Genomic DNA, 20,759 nt, shown 5'->3' on the forward strand with positions numbered 1-20,759 from the left:
CATCTCTGTCTCTTCACACCCAACATTCCTTTTTTCATGTGTCAGAAGCAACTCTAGGCTCTCATTTCTAGCTCCCAAGTAAAGGTTGCTCCGGACTCTTTATCCAGATAAGTACTTCACAAAGATATATGAAATTTATCTTAATTTCCCCATAAGAAACTTATTGAGAGAGCTGGTCTATGTTAATTAATGTGGGGGAGGGTTGGCCCTGATGAAAATCCTCTGCCTGAACGCTACCAATTAAATTTTCAACATCGTACGTTTGATGAGTGCTATTAAAAGATAAAATTAATGACTGCCTAAAAAATTAGTTCATGATATGAATCTTAAACTATAGTCTGCTGAGTCTACATCCTGTACTTTAAAGGATATTTTTAAATGAGCAATTGACCTCCAGCTCATCGAGATTTTTCAAACTCTCCCGCAAAAGGGAAAAGATAACCATTACCAAATCTCGAGGTCTTTAAAATCTTCCTCAACTTCAGAATTATCTCAAAGTTCACTTATGTAACTCCTAAATTCCCCTCCCAGTCACGTTTGCCCTAGGCTTCTTCATTTGAGTTCAACTGTTTGCCCCGGTTAATCTGGCCCCCAAAAATGATGACTCTTCCTGTCTGCTGTCCTTTCCCTAAAAACTCAGTGTTCATTCTGCCAGCTTCTTCTGTCAGTTGTACCTCGAAACTGGTCCTCGAATGCCTTCGTATTTCATTTCCTCTATGCCTAACCCATGGGCTTTGGTTGCGTAGTGGTTGTGAATTGCACTACTAACCACAAAGACAGCAGTTTGAAACCAGCAGCCTCTGAGGAAGGAAGTTGGGGATTTCTAAACCCTTAAAAAGTTAGAGGAGAAAAAAAAAGTTAGAGGAAGCGACTTCTCAGGTCCCCCTTAACACCACCCCTCCACCCCCAACCCCCCGCAATGGGGGCCTGTGGAGTTGGACTGGGAGTTCAGGACGCCCCCCTCCCTCCAGGGCAGCTCCTATTTGGACTCCCTGCTGGAGTCCATGAATCCCTCCTGGGAAACACAGAATAAGCTTCCCCTTAAAAAAAATTAGGGGCTCAGAAACCCACAGGGGCAGTTCTACCCTCAATGGCAGAGTTTGGTCTGGCTTGGGTTCCTAACAATCATTAATCGCCTGAATAAATAATATAGCCCACGGTTTTCATTCTCTCTCTCAGGCCATCCCCACGTAGCAGATAAAATGTAAGAATGTAAATATAGCCATGTTACTTCCTAGTTTTAAGTCTTCCAGAACCTTCTCAGTGAGCTGTGACAAATTCCAATTTGCACCCCTTGGCCTTCAGGACCTTGTATGTCCTGGTCATGCCAACCATTCTCCGTAGACTCACAGCCAGTTCTGTCTTCTCCGAAGCTCATCTTCCTCAGGCCTGCACATTTACAATCCTCCTGTCAGTGTTGTAAATCTTCTCTGGACTTATTCCTAGTCACCATTCAAATGCCATCTCCTCCACGACACTTGTGTAGATCACGTCCCTGCATTATTAGCGACCTCTGCCACTAGACTGTGAGCTTCCTGAGCTTGTTGTGTTTCTCATTGTTGTCTCTATGTGGTTGGGTTCAATGAAGCATTTGAAATGAATTCTTTCAGAAGGAAAAAAAATAAAAGGCAAAGGTGTAAGGAAGTTGAGAGTTACCAGAGACCAAATCAGTTGAATTAGAGCAAGCAGGCTTTACTGGGGAGAAAAACTCAACCTGGGAAAAGTCCTACGGTCCACAGTGTCCGGGCTGAGGGAGTCACGCCCCAGGCTACAGGGGTGGTGCTTATATGGCCAGGGAACATGTCACTGCACTGGGCTATCTTGAGTTCATATAAGGTAAAGTAGTCAGGGATTTGAAGCTACAGGTATGTCCAGGTTTCTGGAATGTAAGGTGTCTTCCTAGTTCCGGGAGTATTCCTGCTGGGTGCAGAGCAGCAGACCAAGAACAAAGCAGACCACTAGCCAGCTCTGGTTAGCTCTGTGGTGTGTGTGGGAGATTCAAGGTCACTCGCTGCTAGTTGTTTCAGCTAGCTCTGGTCAGCTCTGCACGGGTGGGGGAGATTCAAGGTCACTTGCTGCTAGAAGCCGGCCTGGTATTGATGTGGCCATACAAAAGGTATATGTCCTATCCAAGACTACATATTTCATCAGTCAACTGATAACAGTGGAGATGACTCCAGCAGTGTGTGCTGGAGACCTGAGTTAATCCCCTGAGAAAGTCAACGTATCTGTGAGAGAGAGAGAAAGGAGAGAAACATTTCCATGCAAACAAAGGGTTCATCTCAGTTGACCTGTTAACAATTCCGTGCTTCTCTCTGGGCAGCCTGGACTTATGCTGACCCTGGGTCAAACTTGAACAAAATAGACACAATAGTGATTGATATCATTCTGGACTTGGGGCGTGAGATTTTCCTGGATGCGTTTCTAGTAACGTGTCCATATTATTTATTGAAAACATACGGATGAAGTTTTCATCTGATTTGTATCTTTTCTTGGTTTCTGCTATTGAACCCGATCTTGTAGCTTTATGTTGTGACAAAACAACCTCACTGGAGGAGACAATGACTGCCCTGAAACCAAGATATCATCCACATATCAGCCGATGTGAGGGGTTCACTATCTAACCATGAAGCATGAGCAACATGACCGTAAAAGAAGCCTAAGAGCTAGGTGGAGAAGTTCTAGTCATTTCTGATCTTAGCCTATACTTTCTTATTCTGCTGTACCATCTACTTTACCTTATAAAACTATCAAAAATGGCATGTCTACCTGTGCAACAGAGCTGATTTAGCTAAATCTCAGAACAAAACACATAATACATATTTTAAGATCATTTTCAACTATACAGTAGCAAAAAGTTGTTTCATTTTTTTGTTCTTATGTTCAGAAACAGTGGCAGAGTGATGCTAAAAGAGCTGAGATCTTTGGTTTCCACCTGAAAAACTAAGCTCACAATGATGCACCAGTTTTGAGTCACTTACAGAAATAATTTTGATGTTGGGCCACTGTTGACCATTTCTGTCAGTTTTGTGATATCGTTCATATCATTTCTATCTGTGCGTCAACTATTTGAAGTCAGGTTGACCTAAACGTAACGGTGGAATAAGTGTTGGGCTGGAAACCAAACGGTCAGTAGTTTGATCCCATCAACTACGGGCCAGAGACAGACGAGAGCAATCAGCTTCTGTAAAGATTGGCAGCCTCTGAAACCGTGGAGAGTAATTCTCTGTCCTACAGGGTGGCTAAGAATTAGAATGAACTTGAAGACCATATTCACAGGTGGGGGTGACCTAAACTTAGATTCTGTGAGAATGAGGTAAAGTGTTCTCTACTGAGGTACAATAGCTAGAGGGTTAACAAGGACCCTTAAATGATTTAAAAACAAGGACCCTTCAGTTAGAGATGCCACCGAAGCCATAAGAAAGCACCAAGAAGCCCACAAAAGTGATAGTGCTGGACTGGACTACATACAGGTGGGAAGCAAGACCTTGGGGAAATGGTGTGATGGATGCAAAGTAGGTTATTGACTTCTCTGGGCATTCCACATCCATCCCTATAACTGGTTTGTCCCTTAGCTAAGGCAGTCCCTTACCAATGGCAGGCTCTTACCTATCACAGTATGTCAGTGAGGAGTCTAACAATTTTTCTAAAAAGGAGATCTGCTGAGGGACCTTCAGGATCATGGAGATAAATTCAGATACAAGCATCAGGGCAGACAGGCTCTTACTCTAAGAACCAGACACAAGGACCTACCGAGGTCCTCACCACTTGGTTGACGCCAGGACTGATTTCCGTAACTTTGATTTTTCTTTACATGCTAATCACTTTTCATACCTTTCATCATTTTCATTGTTATCGGAGTCAGCAAAATGTGAGCCCCAGGGCAATAATATACTTATGACTAAATTTTTTTTAAAAGGACTAATGCAATTATAATAAGAAGCCCTGGTGGGACCGTGGGTTCAGAGCTGGGAAACTAAGTACAAGGTCAGCAATTCAACTCCACCAATTTCTCTGTGAAAGAAAAATAAGGCTCTCTGCTATGGCAAAGACTTGCAGCTTTTAAAACACTATGTAGGTCACCATGAGTCAGGATGAACTCAATGGCAGAATGCTTGTTTGCTGCTTTTTTAAGTAGGGTGACTATGCATAGGAATCAATGATATGGCAGTATGCATTGTTATTAGGTGTCATCACATCGGTTTCGACCCATAGTGACCCTCTGCACAACAGATCAAAACACTGCTCTGTCCTACAACATCCTCACAATTGTTCCTATGGCTGAACCCATTTTTGCAGCCACTCTGTCAATCCATTCTGTTGAGGATCATTCTCGTTTTCACTGCCCTTCCACTTTATAAAACATGAAGTCCTTCTCTTGGGACTGGCCTCTCCTGACAACATGCGCAAAGTATGTAAGGTGAAGGCTCACTATCCTTGCCTCTAAGGAGAACATTGGTTGTATTTCTTCCAAGATAGGTAGGATTATTCATGGTACTTTCATATATATATATATATATATATATATACTTAAAATCATCTTATTGAGGGCTCTTACAGCTCTTATAACAATCCATATATAAATTGGATCAAGCATATTTGTAGATATGTTGCCATCATCATTTTCTAAACATTTACTTTCTATTTGAGCTCTTGGTATTAGCTCCTCTTTTCTCCTCCCTTCCCACACTGATGAACCCTTGATAAATTATAAATTATTATTATATTTATATTTTACATGACTGTTGTTTCCCTTCACCCATGTTTCTGTTGTTTTTCCCCTCAGCGTTGGGAGGTTGTAAGTTAATCATTGGGTTCGGTTCCCGCTTTCTCCCTTCCCTGCTCCCACCATCTCCCCTCCCCTCCTGGTATTGCTACTCCCATTTCTGTTCCTGAGGGTTTTATTTGACCTGGAGTCCATGTGTCATGAGGTCTTATCTGTACCAGTGTACATGCTCCAGTCTAGCCAGAACTGAAAGGCAAGACTGGGATCATGATAGTTGGGAAGCCTCAAAGAATCAGAGGAATATTATTTGTTTCATGGGTATTATCCTGCACCCTGATTGACTCATCCATTCCTTGTGTTGCTTCTGTGAGGGGATGTCCTATTGTCTACAGATGGGTTTTGGGTCTCTGCTCCAACCCCCCTCATTCTCAACAATATGTGGGGGTAGGGTTTTGGGGGACCTTCTTATACCTGTTGCCTGATCCCATTGACACCTCATGATCGCACAAGCTGGTGTGCTTCTTCCATGTGGGCTTGTTGCTTCTCTGCTAGATGGCCACTTGTTTGATTTTAAGACCCCAGACAATATCTTTTGATAGCCAGATACCATCAGCTTTCTTCACTACATTTGCTTATGCACCCATCTTGTCTTCTGCGATCATGTTGGGAGGGTGAGCATCACAGAATGCCAGGTTTTTAGAACAAAGTGATTTTGCATTGAGGGAGGGCTTGAGCAGAGGCCCAAAGTCTGCCTACTTCCTCAATGTATTTCCATATAAATATATGTACATAGACCAATACCTCTATTATTATGAATTAATATATTTACCTAAGTACAGACTTAGTTTATACCTCTATTTATAGCTTTCTTCCTAGCTCTTTCCTCTGTTTATTTTTACCATCCTCCTGCCCCACCATCACACTAGCCCTTCTTCTGCCTCTTAGTAATTCCTCTCAGCTAGATTGCTGTTGCTCCAACACCACCGGGACTTCTACATCCTCCTCAATTTTGCTTTTAATTCCCTAGTTGTTCCCCTGTCTGTGGCGTTTGCTCACTGCTCCCTTCCCCTGCCTCCTTCTTCCCTCAAGTCCCTCCAGGACCATCAGTCCTGTTGTTTTCTCCTCAAGCTTGCTTCCCATGCCTATTTTATATAAGAAAAACAATAATGGAGACAAAACAAGATGGACTAAAAAGAAAAAAAATAAGAAATGATAAAGCATACATAATTCCAGGTCTGTCTGCTGACCTTTATGACTATCTCCCCGCTGGTCCTGGGGGGTTCTGGGAACTGCCCCTCCTAGCCTGAAGTGTACTTTGGGGGCTCCTCAGGGGTATTGTGGCTTAGCTTTGCTCCTATTGCTGGTCTGTTATGTTCCCTTCTTGGTTCCCCCCAACTGGGGAGGGGGTGAGGGTCAGACCAGACTCACTTCTTCCCGTGAGTGTCCCCAGTACTGTTTGTCCTCTGTTGTGGTATGCTCCAGCAAGCGGACATCATGTCTCAAGCTGTTGTTGGCCTTAGCAGCTCCATGCAGGGACGTCATCCTCAGGACTTAGTGTGCTGTATGGGGTCTAATACCTCACTCACTGTTTTTCTTTCTTGGTTTGCTTCTGTATGGGCATGACAGGCCAGTCCCTCTCCCAAACCTGAAGGTTTAGTGTTCTCTGAGACACAGACTTCTAGGATGTTTGGTGGGCGGCAAGGGGACACTGTCAGTTTGACTCTGATTGGAGCCAGACTGTAGACCTCTCTGTTCATGTCCATGTGGTTACGTTGTCCTCAAGTTTTAGTGGGGTCTGTACTCACACACTCCCATTTCTGTGGAGACATAAACAATACTCTCCCCCTGGGAGGATTAGTGCGCTGCTCCCGCAGTACCATTGTCTCCCTCTTTTCCTTGTTTCCCCTTTCCTCTCCCCCTCCCCACCCTTATTTGTGATGGAATGGCATGTACATCCTTGGGTTTGGTCTGCCTCCTGCCCAATTCCTGTACCTCAACCCATAAACTGTCATATATTTGGCTTTTCTTCTATACCTACTGGTACTGATGATACTTACCTCAGTGCACTCATGGCCTTTTGTGATTGGCTGATTTCGCTTAGCATAACGTCCTCCAACTCTTACCATGAGACGATGTGCTTCATGCGAGCATCAGTGCTTTTTAGTGATGCACAGTACTCCATTGTGTGTACGTGCCAGAGTTTACTAATCCACTCTTCTATTGATAGAGATTTGGGTTGTTTCCAATTCTTTGTGATTGTGACTTGTGCCACAGTAAACATTGGAGGGCAGATGACTGGTCATCCTCTATTTCTTAGGTCTTCTGGGTATATGCTCAGTAGAGGGGTTGCTGGGTCATAAGGTATCACAATATCCATTTGCCTTAAATATTGCCAGCTCACTTTCCACAGAGGCCGTACATATCTACACGACCACCAGCAATGGAAGAGCATTCCTATCTCTCCGATTTTGCTCTCTTATTTTCTGATTTGGGTTACCCTCAAGGGTGTTAGGTGGTATCTCATAGTTGTTTTAATTTGAATTTCTCTGATGGCTAATGATCAGGAGCATTTTCTCATATGTTTATTGCCATTCAGGTCTCCTCCTTAGTGAAACTTCTGTTCAAGTCTTTTGTCCACTTCCTCAGGGGGTTAAGAGTTTTCCTCTTTTTGCAGGGTAGAGGGGTATTCTAGATTTTAGTAATAAGCCCTTTGTCTGTTGTGTCATTCCTAAAAATCTTCTCCTGATGCGTGGTTCTCTTGTTACTCTCTTGGTAAATTCTTTTGACACACACAGGTGTTTTATTCTTATTATATCTCATTTGTCAATTTCAGGTTCACCTGTGTATGAACCCTTCTTTCCTTATTGCAGTCAGCCCAGGTATTCCTTTTGCCAAGGTTCTTATTTTTGTCCTGATTCCTTCATTAATGGTTTTGATAGTTTGGGATTTTACTTATAGGTCTGTGATCCACCTTGAGTTTGTTCTTGTGCATGGGGTGAGGTAAACATCTCGTTTCCTTTTTCTACAGGTTTTCCATTGTTTCCACCACTACTTTTAAAGAGGGCATCCACCTCAAACTTGTTGCTTTTGGGGCCCTTGTCAAAGATCAGTTGTCTATATGCTGACAGTTTTATTTCTGGGGCTTCTGTTCTTTTCCATTGGTCTAAGTATCTGTCATTTTACCATTGCCACGTTGTTTTGACCATTGTGGGTGTGTAGTAGGTGCTAGAGTCAGGTAATGAGAACCCTCCAACTTTGTCCTTCTTCTTGAGGAGTTTTATACTAATTCTAGGCTTCTTCCCTCTCCATATGAAATTGGTGGATGTTGTGCCTTTTCTGTGTCTATCAATTTTATCATGTGATTCTTATCCTTTTTCTTATCAATGTGGCAAATAATATTGATGGACTCTCAGATGTTAAACCATCCCTGCATCACTGGGATGAATCCCACCTGATCATGGTGGATAATATATTTTATATACTTTTGTATTCTATTGACCAATATTTCTGTTAAGGATTTTTGCATCTAAGTTCATGAAAGATATGGATCTGTAGTTCTCTATCCCTGCAGGATCCTTTCCCTGTTGATAATGAGTTTTGGAGTTTGCCATCTTTTTCTATGGTCTGGAAAAATTTGTGGAGGATCAGTGTCTGCCCTTCCCTGAATGCTCAGTTGAATTCTGTGAAGCTGTCTGGACCAGGAACTTTTTTCACTGGCAGTTTCTTGATAACCAGATCTATTTCTTCTTTTTCTATGAGTCTGTTGAGTTCTTGACCTCGATCTGGGATAATCTAGGGAGGAATTATTGCTCCAATTATTTGTCCATGTCTTGCATGTTGTTGAATTCATTAGAATACAGATTTTCGGAGGGAGGGGGAAAAAAAGAGGACCTGATGCAAAGGGCTTAAGTGGAGATCAAATGCTTTGAGAATGATTGGGGCAGGGAAAGTATGGATGTGCTTTATACAATTGATGAATGTATATGTATGGATTGTGATAAGAGTTGTATGAGCCCCTAATAAAACGTTTAAAAAAGAATACAGATTTTCATAGTATTTTGTGATTATCCTTTCAATCTTATCCATTGTGATTTCCCCAGTTTCATCCCACATCTCGGCTATTGATATTTGCTCCTTCCTTTCCTTAGTTAGGTTTGCCAGCAGTCTGTCAATTCAATCTGTCAATTCAGCAGTCTGTCGTCAATTCAGTCTGTCAATTCAGCAGTCTGTCAATTCAGCAGTCTGTCAATTCAGTAGAAGAGCTTTGTGCTGGTTCAGCAAAAAGCTTTCAAAGAACCACATTTTTGCTGAATTAATATTTTGCATTGTCCTCTGTCTTTCCACTCCTTTAACTCGGCCCTGATTATTATTATTTCTTTCCTTTTGCTATTGGAGGAGTTGCTCTGTTGACTCTGTTCTAGTTGCTGGAGATTTTGTCATAGCTTATCAGTCATACACCGCTATTCCCTTTTCATATATGCAATAATTGCTATCAAACTTCCTCTGATAAGTGCTTTTGCTGTGTCCCATAGGCTTTGGTACATTGTATTCTCATTCTCTTTAGTTTCTAGACACTTCCTAATTTCGTCCTTGCCAACTCACTGAGGTCAAAAGACCAACATCCAGCAAGCACAAGCAGGAGACCTCCATATCGTGCAAATCCATCCAGAAGTCAATGCATCAAAAACAACTACCCAGATAATATTGCCTCGGAGGAAAAAGAAGGCAAGAATGAAGTCCCCCCCCCACCCACACACACACCATAAACACAACACACTGATCTGAAGGGAGATAGGAAGACACCATACAAAAAGATAGAAGACAACAGCAATGAATCCAAAGATAATGGTAATAATTTTGAATGTCAATGGCCTGAGCTCGCCCATTAAAAGACAAATGTTAAGCTTGCAGACAAAAATAGACTATGAATAAAATGCTGGCAGAAAATATCCAAGGCAAACAGTAACTTAAAAAAAGCAGGGGTTGCAATCCTAATCACTGACAAAATTGACCTTAAGGTGCAAACCATAGGATGGGCACTATATAATGCTCAAAGGATTAGTAGACCAAGAACCAGTAAGCATAACAAATATATATGCATCTAATAAGAGACCCATGAAATTTGTCAATCTCTTCAAAAGGTAAAAGAAGAAATTATAGACTCAAGAATCCTAGTAGGTGACAATACACCTGCTCTCAGAGAAAGATAGATCCCTGGGAAAGAAGCTCAGTAAAGAGACTACAGAAGTAAACACTACAATTAGGCAACTTGACCTGATAGACATTTATAGAGCTCTTCATGCAAATGCAAAAAAATCACATTCTTTTCAAATGCAGATAGCTCATTTTTAAAAACAGTACAGCCCAAGTAAATTCAGACACATAGAAATCACTCAAGCATCCCTCTCAGACTACCACACCATAAAGCTGGAGATCAACAAAAGGATGACTACAAAAACATGGGCAAACAAATGGAAGATGAATAATGATCTTCTGCAACACAAATGGGTAATGGCCCTAAATGGTGTTTAGCCTAATGGGGTTTAGCCTAAATGGTGTCCTCTCTGCATCCTATATGAATGTCTGATTCTCATTCATTAAGGTGGGGAAGTTTGCTTCCAGGAATTCCCTCAATAATTTAGCTGTTGACTTCTTGGTTATGTCTTGTTCTGGAAGACCAATTATTCAAATAATGTTCCTCTTCATAGCATCTCTTACTTTTCTCAGGTTTTCTTCAACTTCTTTGAGTATCTTGTTTGACTGTCTTTCCTGTTTGTTGAAGTCTGCCTGATTGTCTTCTGGATTGCTGGCTAGATTCCTTGCCTCTTATAGTCTGTTGGTGAGACCCTGTGTTTTGCTTCTGTTACATCATCCATTAGTGCTTGTATTCCTCTTTAGTGAGTGGACATCATCCTCTCTATTGTGGACTTCATCTCCTCTATCATTGCGTCCTTATTTTGTGTTGTTTCCTTCATATCCTGTATTGCTCCAAACAGCATTCTGAACATTTGTTTTTGGTGCAGATCAATGTCTATTTCTTGAATGAACATTGTTAGGTTTAGGACTTCTTCCACTGTTATTTTGTTTTTCTTTGTTTCTTGTTGAAGGTGTTGAGGTATGTTGCTCTCTCCATGTCATTTTGGAAGAACTAGGCACAATATTTCTGGGAGACCGAGATGCCCTGTGCTCCAAATTGACACCAGATTATGTAACTACTATAAAACTTCTGTATCCACAAGACTTTCCACCCACTGGCCTGTGATCTTCCTGCATTCGACATCATGGCATGTGTTTCTTGAGTCTGAAGAGGACTGCATAGGCTAATATCAGACATATAGGCTAATATCAGACTTATGGACTTTATCTGGACTGGGTTGGGATGTTTTCTCAATATTCACTTGCTCTTGTTTGTAAAGCTATTTTTTATACCCATTTGAGTATCTCTATGAATTTGTTTCTCTAGTTTACCCAGATTAACACACTTTCCTTTGCTTTAGCTACTCTATGATCAAAAGAAAGTTTCAAAGTGTCTTCTGACATCCACTTTGAACTTTTCTTTCCTGTCTTTTTAATCGTCTTTTGATTTCTTCACGAATGATGGTCTTTATGTCCTCCCACAGCTCATCAGCTCTCCTGTTATTAATGTTCAATGTTTCAAATTTGTTCCAGAGATGGTCTCAAAATTCAGGTGGGATAAACTTGAGGTCATATTTTTACTCTTGAGGATTTGTTTTCCTTTCCTTCAGCTTTATCCTGAACTTACATATGAATAATACATGGTCTGTTCCACAGTTGGCCCCTGGACTGTTTTTAGTGACTGATATCCAGCTTCTCCATCGTGTCTTCCCACATATGTAGCTAATTTGATTTCTATGTATTCCATCTGGGGAAATCCAGATGCCTTTTTTGTTGTTGTTTTTGAAAGGGTATTTGTTATGAACCAGTTGTTGGTTTTGCAAAATTCTATCATGCAAATAAACTTCATTTCTATCACAAAGTCTATATTTTCCAACTACTGTTCCTTCTTCTTTGTTTACAACTTTTTCATTCCAATCACCAATAATTATCACTATATCTTGATTGCTACCTATATCACTACCTTTTCTGGTTGGTACGTAAATATGAAGAATAGTTTTATTGACCGAATTTCCTTGAAAATGGATAGATATAATCCTATTACAAACATTAATGTACTTCATGGTGGATTTAGCAAGACCTTTTCTCACAATGGATGCCACACCATTCCTTTTGATTGTGTTATTCACAATCATAGCACAGCATAGCAAATCATATGGTTGTTTGATCAAAATGGCCCAAACCAAATCATATGGTTCTTTGATCAAAATGGCCCAAATCAGTCCATTTTAGATAGCGAATACATAGGATATGGATCTGCATGTGTTCCAACTTTTTTTTTGACTACTTAAAATTTTCCTAAATTCATACTTATCACATTCCAAGTTGCAATAATTAAAAGAATTTTGCAGCTGTTTCTCTTTATCTTGGGTCATGCCTCATCAGCAAATGAAGATTCCACATGCTTCACTCCCATAGACTTTACTGGATTCACCATAGTCAACTCTCCAACAAGAAATCAGCTCTTCGTCGGTCACATTTACAGTGCCCTTAGACCTGAAAGTCCCATCCTCTGGCAGCATCGTTGACAATGTTTTGCTCTCTTTGTTTAGGCTTTCAGTATTTGACAATGGTTCGAATCTATGAAAAAAGTTCTCAGCGACTTCTTCCTCTGAAGTGGGGAGTCAAGTCCTTCTTTGTAGTCTGCTCTTAGTCTGGAAGCTCTGCTGAAACCTGTTACTTTGGCTGCTGACATTTGAAATTCCAGCTTTCACATAGCTTCTTGCATCGCAGCAACACACAAGCCACGTAGTATAGCCAAATTAAAACTCTTAAATTATTAGATTGGTTTTAATAATTCACCAGAAACTATCTAAAGAGGAAATACAATGTATGATAATTGCCCACTGAGGAGATGGGCAAAGGACCTGAACAGAACAGAGTCTGAAAGGCAAACAGGATTACAATAAACAGCTCAACACGTTAACTACAAAATTTAGAAACACACAAGCAAAACAAACCATTGGATACTAGAAGAAAAAATAATAAAGATTAGGGAGGACACAAATAAATGAATCAAAAATTTTTTAACTCTAGAAAAATACAGGAAGACAAGAAGTTGTTTCTTCAAAAAGATTGACAAAATTGATAAACCACTGGCAAATCTAACAAAGAAAAAGCATGAAAAAGGTAAATCCTACAAATAAGAAATGAAAGGGATGACATTACACAAGAACCAAATGAAATTTTAAAAATCACATAGAACCATGAAAAATTGTATTCCAACAAATTTTTAAAATCTAGGAAAAAGTGGATAAATTTCTAGAAATGCATTATTTACATCAATTTCAACATACTGATGTTCAACATCTCGACAAGCCTGTAACATGAGAAGAAATAGATCTAGTCATAAAAAGTTACTAACATCAAAAAGTTAGGTACCAGATGGCTTCAGTGGGGAATTATCAAGCATTTCGAGAAGAGTTACTACCTATGCTACACACACTATTTCACTACTAAACATTTAGAGAAGAGTTAGTACCAATGCTACATAAACAATTCTGCAATATGCAAATGGACAATATACTACCAAACTCATTTTTGAAGTAATTATAACTCTGATACCTAAGCAAGACAAAGACATCCCAAGAACTGAAAATCATAGACCAATATCTCTGATGAAGATCAACATCAGGATTTTCAATAATATCCTTGCCAACAGAATTCAACAAAGCACCTCCTCCAAAATAATTAGAAATCATGATCAAGTCGTATTCACTGCAAATATGTAAGGATGATTTAATGTTAGAACAACAGTTGATGTAATTCACCACATAAACAAAATAAGGGAGAACCATATGATTGTATCAGTTCATGCAGAAAAGCCAATTGATAAAACTCAAAAAACATTACTTATTAAAAACTCTGAATAAAATAGAAATAAAAGGAAATATTCTCAACAAAATAAAGGACTTATAACAAAATTAACAGCCAGCATCTCACTTAATGGAGATAAATTGCAAACATTCCTCCTTCAAACAGAAACCAGACAGGATTTTCCTTTATCACCACTTTCATTTAATATAGTCCTGAAAATTTTAGTAAGAGGTATAAGAGCAAAAAATATACATTAAAGGTATCCACACAGTCACAGAAGAAATAGAACTCCGTTATATATTTGCAGATGATGTAATCCTATACATACAAAGCCCAAAAAATTACATTTTAAAATTGTTGGAACTAATTGAAATTTTTTGCAGTGCAGTTTGCTGTAAGATCAAAAGATCAAAATACAGAAATTCCTTGGATTCTTACATAATAAAGAAAATATTAAAGATATTAAAAGAATAATACTATTTATAATAACTGCACAAAAGATAAACTATTTAGGAATAACTCTTACCAGTAAAGCAAAGAACATATACATGGAAATCTACATAACACTCTTATAAGAAACCAAAAGAAAGCTACCATGCTCCTGGATAGGCTGATCAAACATTGTAAAATGCCATTGTGTTAGTCCGGGTTAACTAGAGAAATAAATTCATAGACACTCATGTGTATAAGAAAGAGCTTTATATAAAAGAGCAATTGTATACTGAGAAAACATCCCAGCCAAGTCCGTATGTCCAATATTAGTCCATATGTCCAATACTAGTCCATAAATTCCTCTTTAGACTCACGCAACACATGAAATGATGCCAACTGCAGGAATACCATAGACCAGTGGGTAGAAGGTCTTGTGGATTCAGTGGCAGTGGAAGCATCTCATTGTTGCCACAGGTCTCCATATATTTCCTCCAGCTCTCTGAGTGTCTCAACAGCAGGAAAGGGAAGGTAGAGAGACTGGGTCTGGCTTCCAGTGAGCTATTTATCTCTGTCAAGCCTTCAAATGAGGTCATCTAGCTGCGACCTGATTGACAGGCTAGACTCCACCCCTTCACTCAAGTTGATAGGAGGTTATGTAACTTTCACAGGCATATTACCAAAAATACAAATTCAATGCAATTCTAATCCAAATCCCACTATAACTCTTCAAAGGAATGGAGAAACAAATCACCAACTTTATATGGAAAAGAAAGAAACACAGTATAAATAAAACACTGTATATATATATTTATAAAAAGTAGGAGGTCTTTCACTCCCAAACTTTAAAGCCTATTATATAACCATAGTACTTAAAAACAGCCCAGTCAGCAGACAGACACTGGGCCTCTAATCAAGTGTATTAGTTTGGGCACTTTAGAGAAACAAATCCACAGAAACTTGTGTATAAGAGAGAGCTTTATATAAAGGTTAAGTGAGCATCAAGAAAACATCCCAACCCAGCGCCGCCCAAGCCCACAAGGCCAACATTAACCCATTAGCTCATATGCCCAACACCAATCCACAAAGTCCTCCTCCATCTCACAAGGCAAACATAATGACGCCGACTTCAGGAGGAAAGCCTGGTCAGTGAATGTGTAAGCATCTCAGAGCTCGCAGGAGTCTCCACATGGCTGCTCCAGCACCCGGGCTACATCGGGCTAGGTCCATGTGGCTTTTCCTTGGGGATGTCTTGCAAGAAGTCAGTCTTGCAAGCTGAAGCTGGGAACTGCTAAGGCAGCTGCACTTTGGTGCAACCATCTGAAAGCAAGAGACCCGAGAACTAGAAAGGTGAGGCTCACTGAGCCATTTATCTTTCCACTCTTCAATTAATCCCACATGTTTTTATCGGCCAGATTGGCACAATAAACTAACTAACTCATCAAGTAATCCCTCAATGCAAGAACACTTTGTTCTAATAAGGCGTCATTCTGTGATGCTCACCTTCCCAACATGGTCACTGGAGACAAAATGGATGCATAAGCAAATGTGTTGAAGAAAGCTGATGGTGCCCAGCTATCAAAAGTATCTGGAGTTTTAAAGGCTTGAAGATAAACAAGTGGCCATCTAGCTGAGAAGCAACAAAGCCCACATGGAAGAACCACACCAGCCTGTGTGATCATGAGGTGTCAATAGGATCAGGTATCAGGCATCAAAGACACAGAACAAAAAAAAACATATCAATGTGAATGAGGGGGAGCATAGAGAGGAGACCCAAAGCCCATCTGTAGACAATTGGACATCCCCTTACAGAAGGGTCACAAGGAAGAGATGAGACAATCAGTGTGCAGTATAGCACCAACAAAACATACAACTTCCCTCTAGTTTTTTAATGCTTCCCTCACCCCCAACTCCACTATCACGACCCTAATTCTACCTTACAAATCTGGCCAAACCAGAGCAGTACACTGGTACAGATAAGAGCTCACAACACAGGAAATGCAGAACAGATCAGCCCCACAGGACCAATAATAAGAGTAGTGATACCCAGAGGGTTGGGGGAAGGTGGGGAGAAAAGGGGGAATCGATCACAATGATCAGCATATATACTCCCCTACCAGGGGGATGAACAACAGAAAAGTGGGTGAAGGGAACCATCAGGCAGTGTAAGACATGAAAAAATAATAATAATTTATAAATGATCAAGGGTTCATGAGGAAGGGAGGGTAGAGGAGGGAGGGGGGAAATGAGGAGCTGATACCAAGGGCTCAAGTACAAAGGAAACATTTTGAAAATGACGATGACCACATACGTACAAAAGTGCTTGACAAAATGGATGGATGGATGGATGGACGGATGGATTGTGATAAGAGCTATAAGAGCCCCCCCCCCCATAAAATGATTTTTTCAAAAGAAGAAGGAAGTTGAAACAAAACAAAAACAGCCTAGCACTGGTACTAAGTATATAAAGACGAATGGATTAGAATTGAGAACCTAGAAATACAATTTAGTACCTACGGACACCTAATTTTTGAGAAAGGACTGAAACACATTAACTGGAGAAGAGATAGTCTTTTCAATAAATGGTACTGGAGAAATCTGATCTTTACCTGTGAAAGAATGACACAGGAGCCATACCTCCCACCATGTACAAAAATGAACTCAAGATGGATCCAAGACCTAAATATAAACCCCATAACCATAACGACCATCAATGAAAAAAATAGGGATAAACTTAAGGGCATAAACAAAGCATAAACACAGTACTGAACATAAGGGAAATAGCCACACTGTAGAAGACAAAATAAAAGAGTGGGACCTATTAAAACGATGACATGTATGCACATCAAACGGTTATCTCAAAAGAGAACCCACAGATTGGGGAAAATATTTAGTAATGATACATTAGATAAAGAGCTAATCTACAAAATCAATAGAAAACTTCATGTTCACAAGAAAAATACAGATATAAACTTAAACATAAGCATAAGACATGAATAGACAATTTACCTACAGTGACATCAGGGTGGCCAACAACCTTATGAATAAATGTTCACACCCATTAGCAATAAGAGAAAGACAAACTAAAATGACAATGAGATACCACCTCACACTGACACTTTCAGCAAAATTAAAGAAAACAGTAAATGCTGGAGAGGATGCAGTTTGGAATGCTCACACATTTCTGGGGGGACTGTAGAATTGTAAGCTAGCATGGAAAATCAGTATGGCTCTTCCTTAAACAACTGCAAACCTTATGATTCTGCTATATTTCTCCTGGGTATGTCCCCTAAAGAAATAAAGCACACAGCAGGAACAGACATGTGCACACCTATGTTTATTTACGGCAGCAATTTCCATAATAGGAAAAACATGGGAAAAAATTTTAACTCCAATAATAACAAATGGATAAACTGGTACATTTATAGCATGTAATATCATATGCATCAATAAAACATACCTCGCTAAACACTGTAAGACACGAACAAAATGAGAGCATTATGTTTAGCAACGTTAGTCAATCTTTTTTTTCCTCCCGTGGTGTTTGGTTTTTTAATTAAAACAAACAGAATGTACAAATCTAAAAGAACACGCCCCCACCCACCCCCACCCCAATCGGTAACACTGTTAGTTCCAACAAGGCCACGTAAGGTGGAACGCCTCTTTGGGGGAAAGAAAGGCCTTCAATCCAGGCAGTTGATAGGCCCCACTGGGAAACACGCTCCCAAATCTTGGGCAGACATAAGTTATACCAGGAACGAAAACAACGGGCAGAGAGGAAACAGCGCCCAAAGGACCACCGGTGGCGCTCCCTAAAGACGAGCCACTTGGGCCCCACAGCACGGCCACGGGAGGGCGGGGTGGCCTCCACGTTCATGTCCAGTGAGTGGGCTGAACTCATTTACATAGAAACGTTGGGCTGTTTCAAAAAAAGAAAGAAAATCAGCCACACTTCGGAGTCACGCTTCCATTCGATTTAAAAAATAAAGAAAAGAGCAGGACACTCAGACGCCGTTCTCGGAGGACTTCTAATTCAGGCGACATTGCATTCAGAATGGTGGCCCGCGTGGGGAGAAACTGTAGGAGACGGCAACAGCTTCTTTGCCGCCGCGGAAAGGGGTAGACAGGGTGCAGCTGGTTACCTGAACGTCTTTTAAATAAGTGACGACTAACCGCACTAAGTTTCCTAGTCGTAGCTCTGTTCTGGCAGGTAACTGACCACGTGTGTGTGTCCCGAACTTTCTGTGCCAACGCACGTGAATGACTGGCGTGTCACTGCCACGGGCTCACCCGCAGCCTCAGGGCGAGTTGGGAAAGGGCCGGTTAAATGAGGCCACGGGCCACCCCTTGGTGAAAGTCTGCAGCTTCCGCTCCCAGTACATCTTCTTCTTATTGAGCACCTCCATCTTGACCCTGTGCGCCTCCTCGGCCATCTCGCACTCGCGCTCCATCTGCTGGATTTTGGCCACGTGCACCTGGTTCATCTGGATCAGCTGCAGCTGTAGGATGGACATTTGTTGATGTTGCTCCTCCTCGTGCATCTTTTTCAGAGCGCCTTCCTGAGAGCTTCTGCTCCGGTCGTTTTTACTGGCTGTTATCCCGACGGCTGAGCACGAGGGCTCCGGTGGGGCGGTCCCCTCGCAGGCTGGGAAATGTATGAGCTCTTTGTCATCCGTGCACAGTTCTCTGACACCGCAAATGACTCTTGGGCTGCGGGTGGCGTGGTGCTCGGGCTCCTCCTCGGGGGCGCTCTGCAGGAAGTAGAGCTGCTGGGCAGCATGCTGGCCATCTTCTCCTTGCCCAGCACGTGGGTGCTCAGCAGGGGGCTGACGCTCCGCTTCACTTTCTCAAGGGCCATTATTTTTTTGGTCCGCGCCTGGATGTTTTCCCGGCACTTCTTCAGCTGCTGGAAGTCCCGCAGCGAGACGCTGGGCTGCGAGTTGTACTCGTGGGCCAGGGCTTGCCAGGTGCGCTGCTTGAGGGCAATGGTTCGCGCATCACTCTTCTTACATTCCAGCGCACACTTGTACTTCTCCGCGAGCGCCAGCAGGATGCTCTTCTCCAATTCTGAGAAGAATTTGGCAGGATTTATGATTTCGTTGTTTTGCATTTTCCACCGTGTCCCTCCTGGCCGTTAGCGATCCTGCGGTGGCGAGGGCGGCGACGGGGAGGAGCGGGCGGCCTGGGCTCCTACCGGGGCGGAGTGGGGCGGCCGGAGGCCCGCCTAGTCAATCTTATAAAGGTAAATATTTAATTATAACATTATAGGAAAAAAGACACACACAAAAGTGGTTTCTACATTTAAAAAAATCTTTGAAGAATATGAGGAGGCCAGGGATGGAGGTGAGAACCGGGAGTGAAATGATAGTAAATTGTCGAGGGAGGGAGGAAGGGAGACATGGCGTGAAAATAAAGATAACCACATTTAAGTGGTGTAACAGGATCTTACTACGGATTACGTCTGTTGGCCTGGGCTGCGTAGCGTCCTTAAAAACCAAAAGCCACGAGAAGGTTCAGAGGCGTAAGATCCCGTAGATTCCTGACCCATCAGACCTAAACATTAGCCCAAGTGGCTGAAAAAGCAAAAGTAAAATTGAAGAGGGCATGGAAGGCTTTCGTCACATACAAGTTCATTCCAGACATGGGGGGGGGGGGGAATGTAAAGAAAGCTTAGGGGATATCCGGCCTCTTTTCTCTACTACAAACTACATTCCCAGGAAGACAGATTCGAAGCCTTTCTATTCCGATAACTCGGTTATTATTCCAGACAAACCACTCATGAGGTTTTCTGGATGCTCAGAGAAAACGTTGCAAATGCAGTGCCATTAAGGCTCCTTAAGGTGGTCCTGGGAATTTGAGTAAACGCTTTCCCCTTACAACTGTATTTAATAGATTGCAATAAAACCTTGAGTACGTAAATAGCTTGAAAATTTATGAACAATTGCGGTAGTACTCGGCCTTTTAAAAGGCTAAACCTGAAGGGGGAAAAAAGAGCGCACAGCCTTTTAGAAAATGTCAGTGGCTCTGAAAAGAGCCTTTGCGTTTTTTGGTGTACGTTTACTTGGAGCTGGTGTACTTGGTGACGGCCTTGGTGCCCTCGGACATGGCGTGCTTGGCCAGCTCCCCGGGCAGCAGCAGGCACACGGCCGTCTGGATCTCCCGCGACGTGATGGTGGGTTGGTTATTGTAATGCGCCAGGCGGGACGCCTCGCCGGCCATCCGTTCGAAAATATCGGTAACAAAAGAATTCATGATACTCATGGCCTTGGAAGAGATTCCGGTGTCCGGGTGGACCTGCTTCAGCACTTTGTAGATATAAATGGAATAACTCTCTTTGCGGGATCGCTTGCGTTTCTTCCCCTCCTTCTTCTGCGCTTTGGTGACAGCTTTCTTGAAGCCCTTCTTGGAAACGGTAGCTCCCTTGGAAGTTATCTCCGGCATGATTGGTGTTCAGCTCTCTTCCGCAGAAACTGCACGACGGGCCACGGCAAGAGCTGTATTTATAGGCTTGAGCGTAAATGACGTTTAGAGGATCCAACAGCTGATTGGATGATGTGGAGGTCTGTATGTAAATATAGTGATTCCAATAGTACTCTCTGATTGGCTAGAAGGCCAACAGCCAATCAGAGATCAAAGAGCAACCTACCATTCC

The 20,759-nt window shown here is 41.7% G+C and overlaps 1 protein-coding gene and 1 pseudogene across 1 annotated transcript; both read right to left on the minus strand.

Moving 5' to 3' along the window:
- Window positions 1-18,160: 18,160 nt before the first annotated feature.
- Window positions 18,161-19,217, minus strand: LOC142437638 (myb/SANT-like DNA-binding domain-containing protein 3 pseudogene; annotated as a pseudogene).
- Window positions 19,218-20,164: 947 nt separating this feature from the next.
- H2BC1 (H2B clustered histone 1) lies at window positions 20,165-20,548 on the minus strand. The gene has a single exon (XM_075540734.1). The coding sequence runs from the start codon at window positions 20,546-20,548 to the stop codon at window positions 20,165-20,167; it is 384 nt and encodes a 127-aa protein (XP_075396849.1).
- Window positions 20,549-20,759: the final 211 nt, after the last annotated feature.

This window comes from Tenrec ecaudatus, chromosome 1 (genome assembly GCF_050624435.1).
Source record: "Tenrec ecaudatus isolate mTenEca1 chromosome 1, mTenEca1.hap1, whole genome shotgun sequence".
Lineage (NCBI taxonomy): Eukaryota > Metazoa > Chordata > Mammalia > Afrosoricida > Tenrecidae > Tenrec > Tenrec ecaudatus.

Coding starts and splice junctions, on each gene's coding strand:
- H2BC1 (XM_075540734.1), bottom strand. CDS start 20,548: ATGCCGGAGATAACTTCCAAGGGAGCTACCGTTTCCAAGAAGGGCTTC.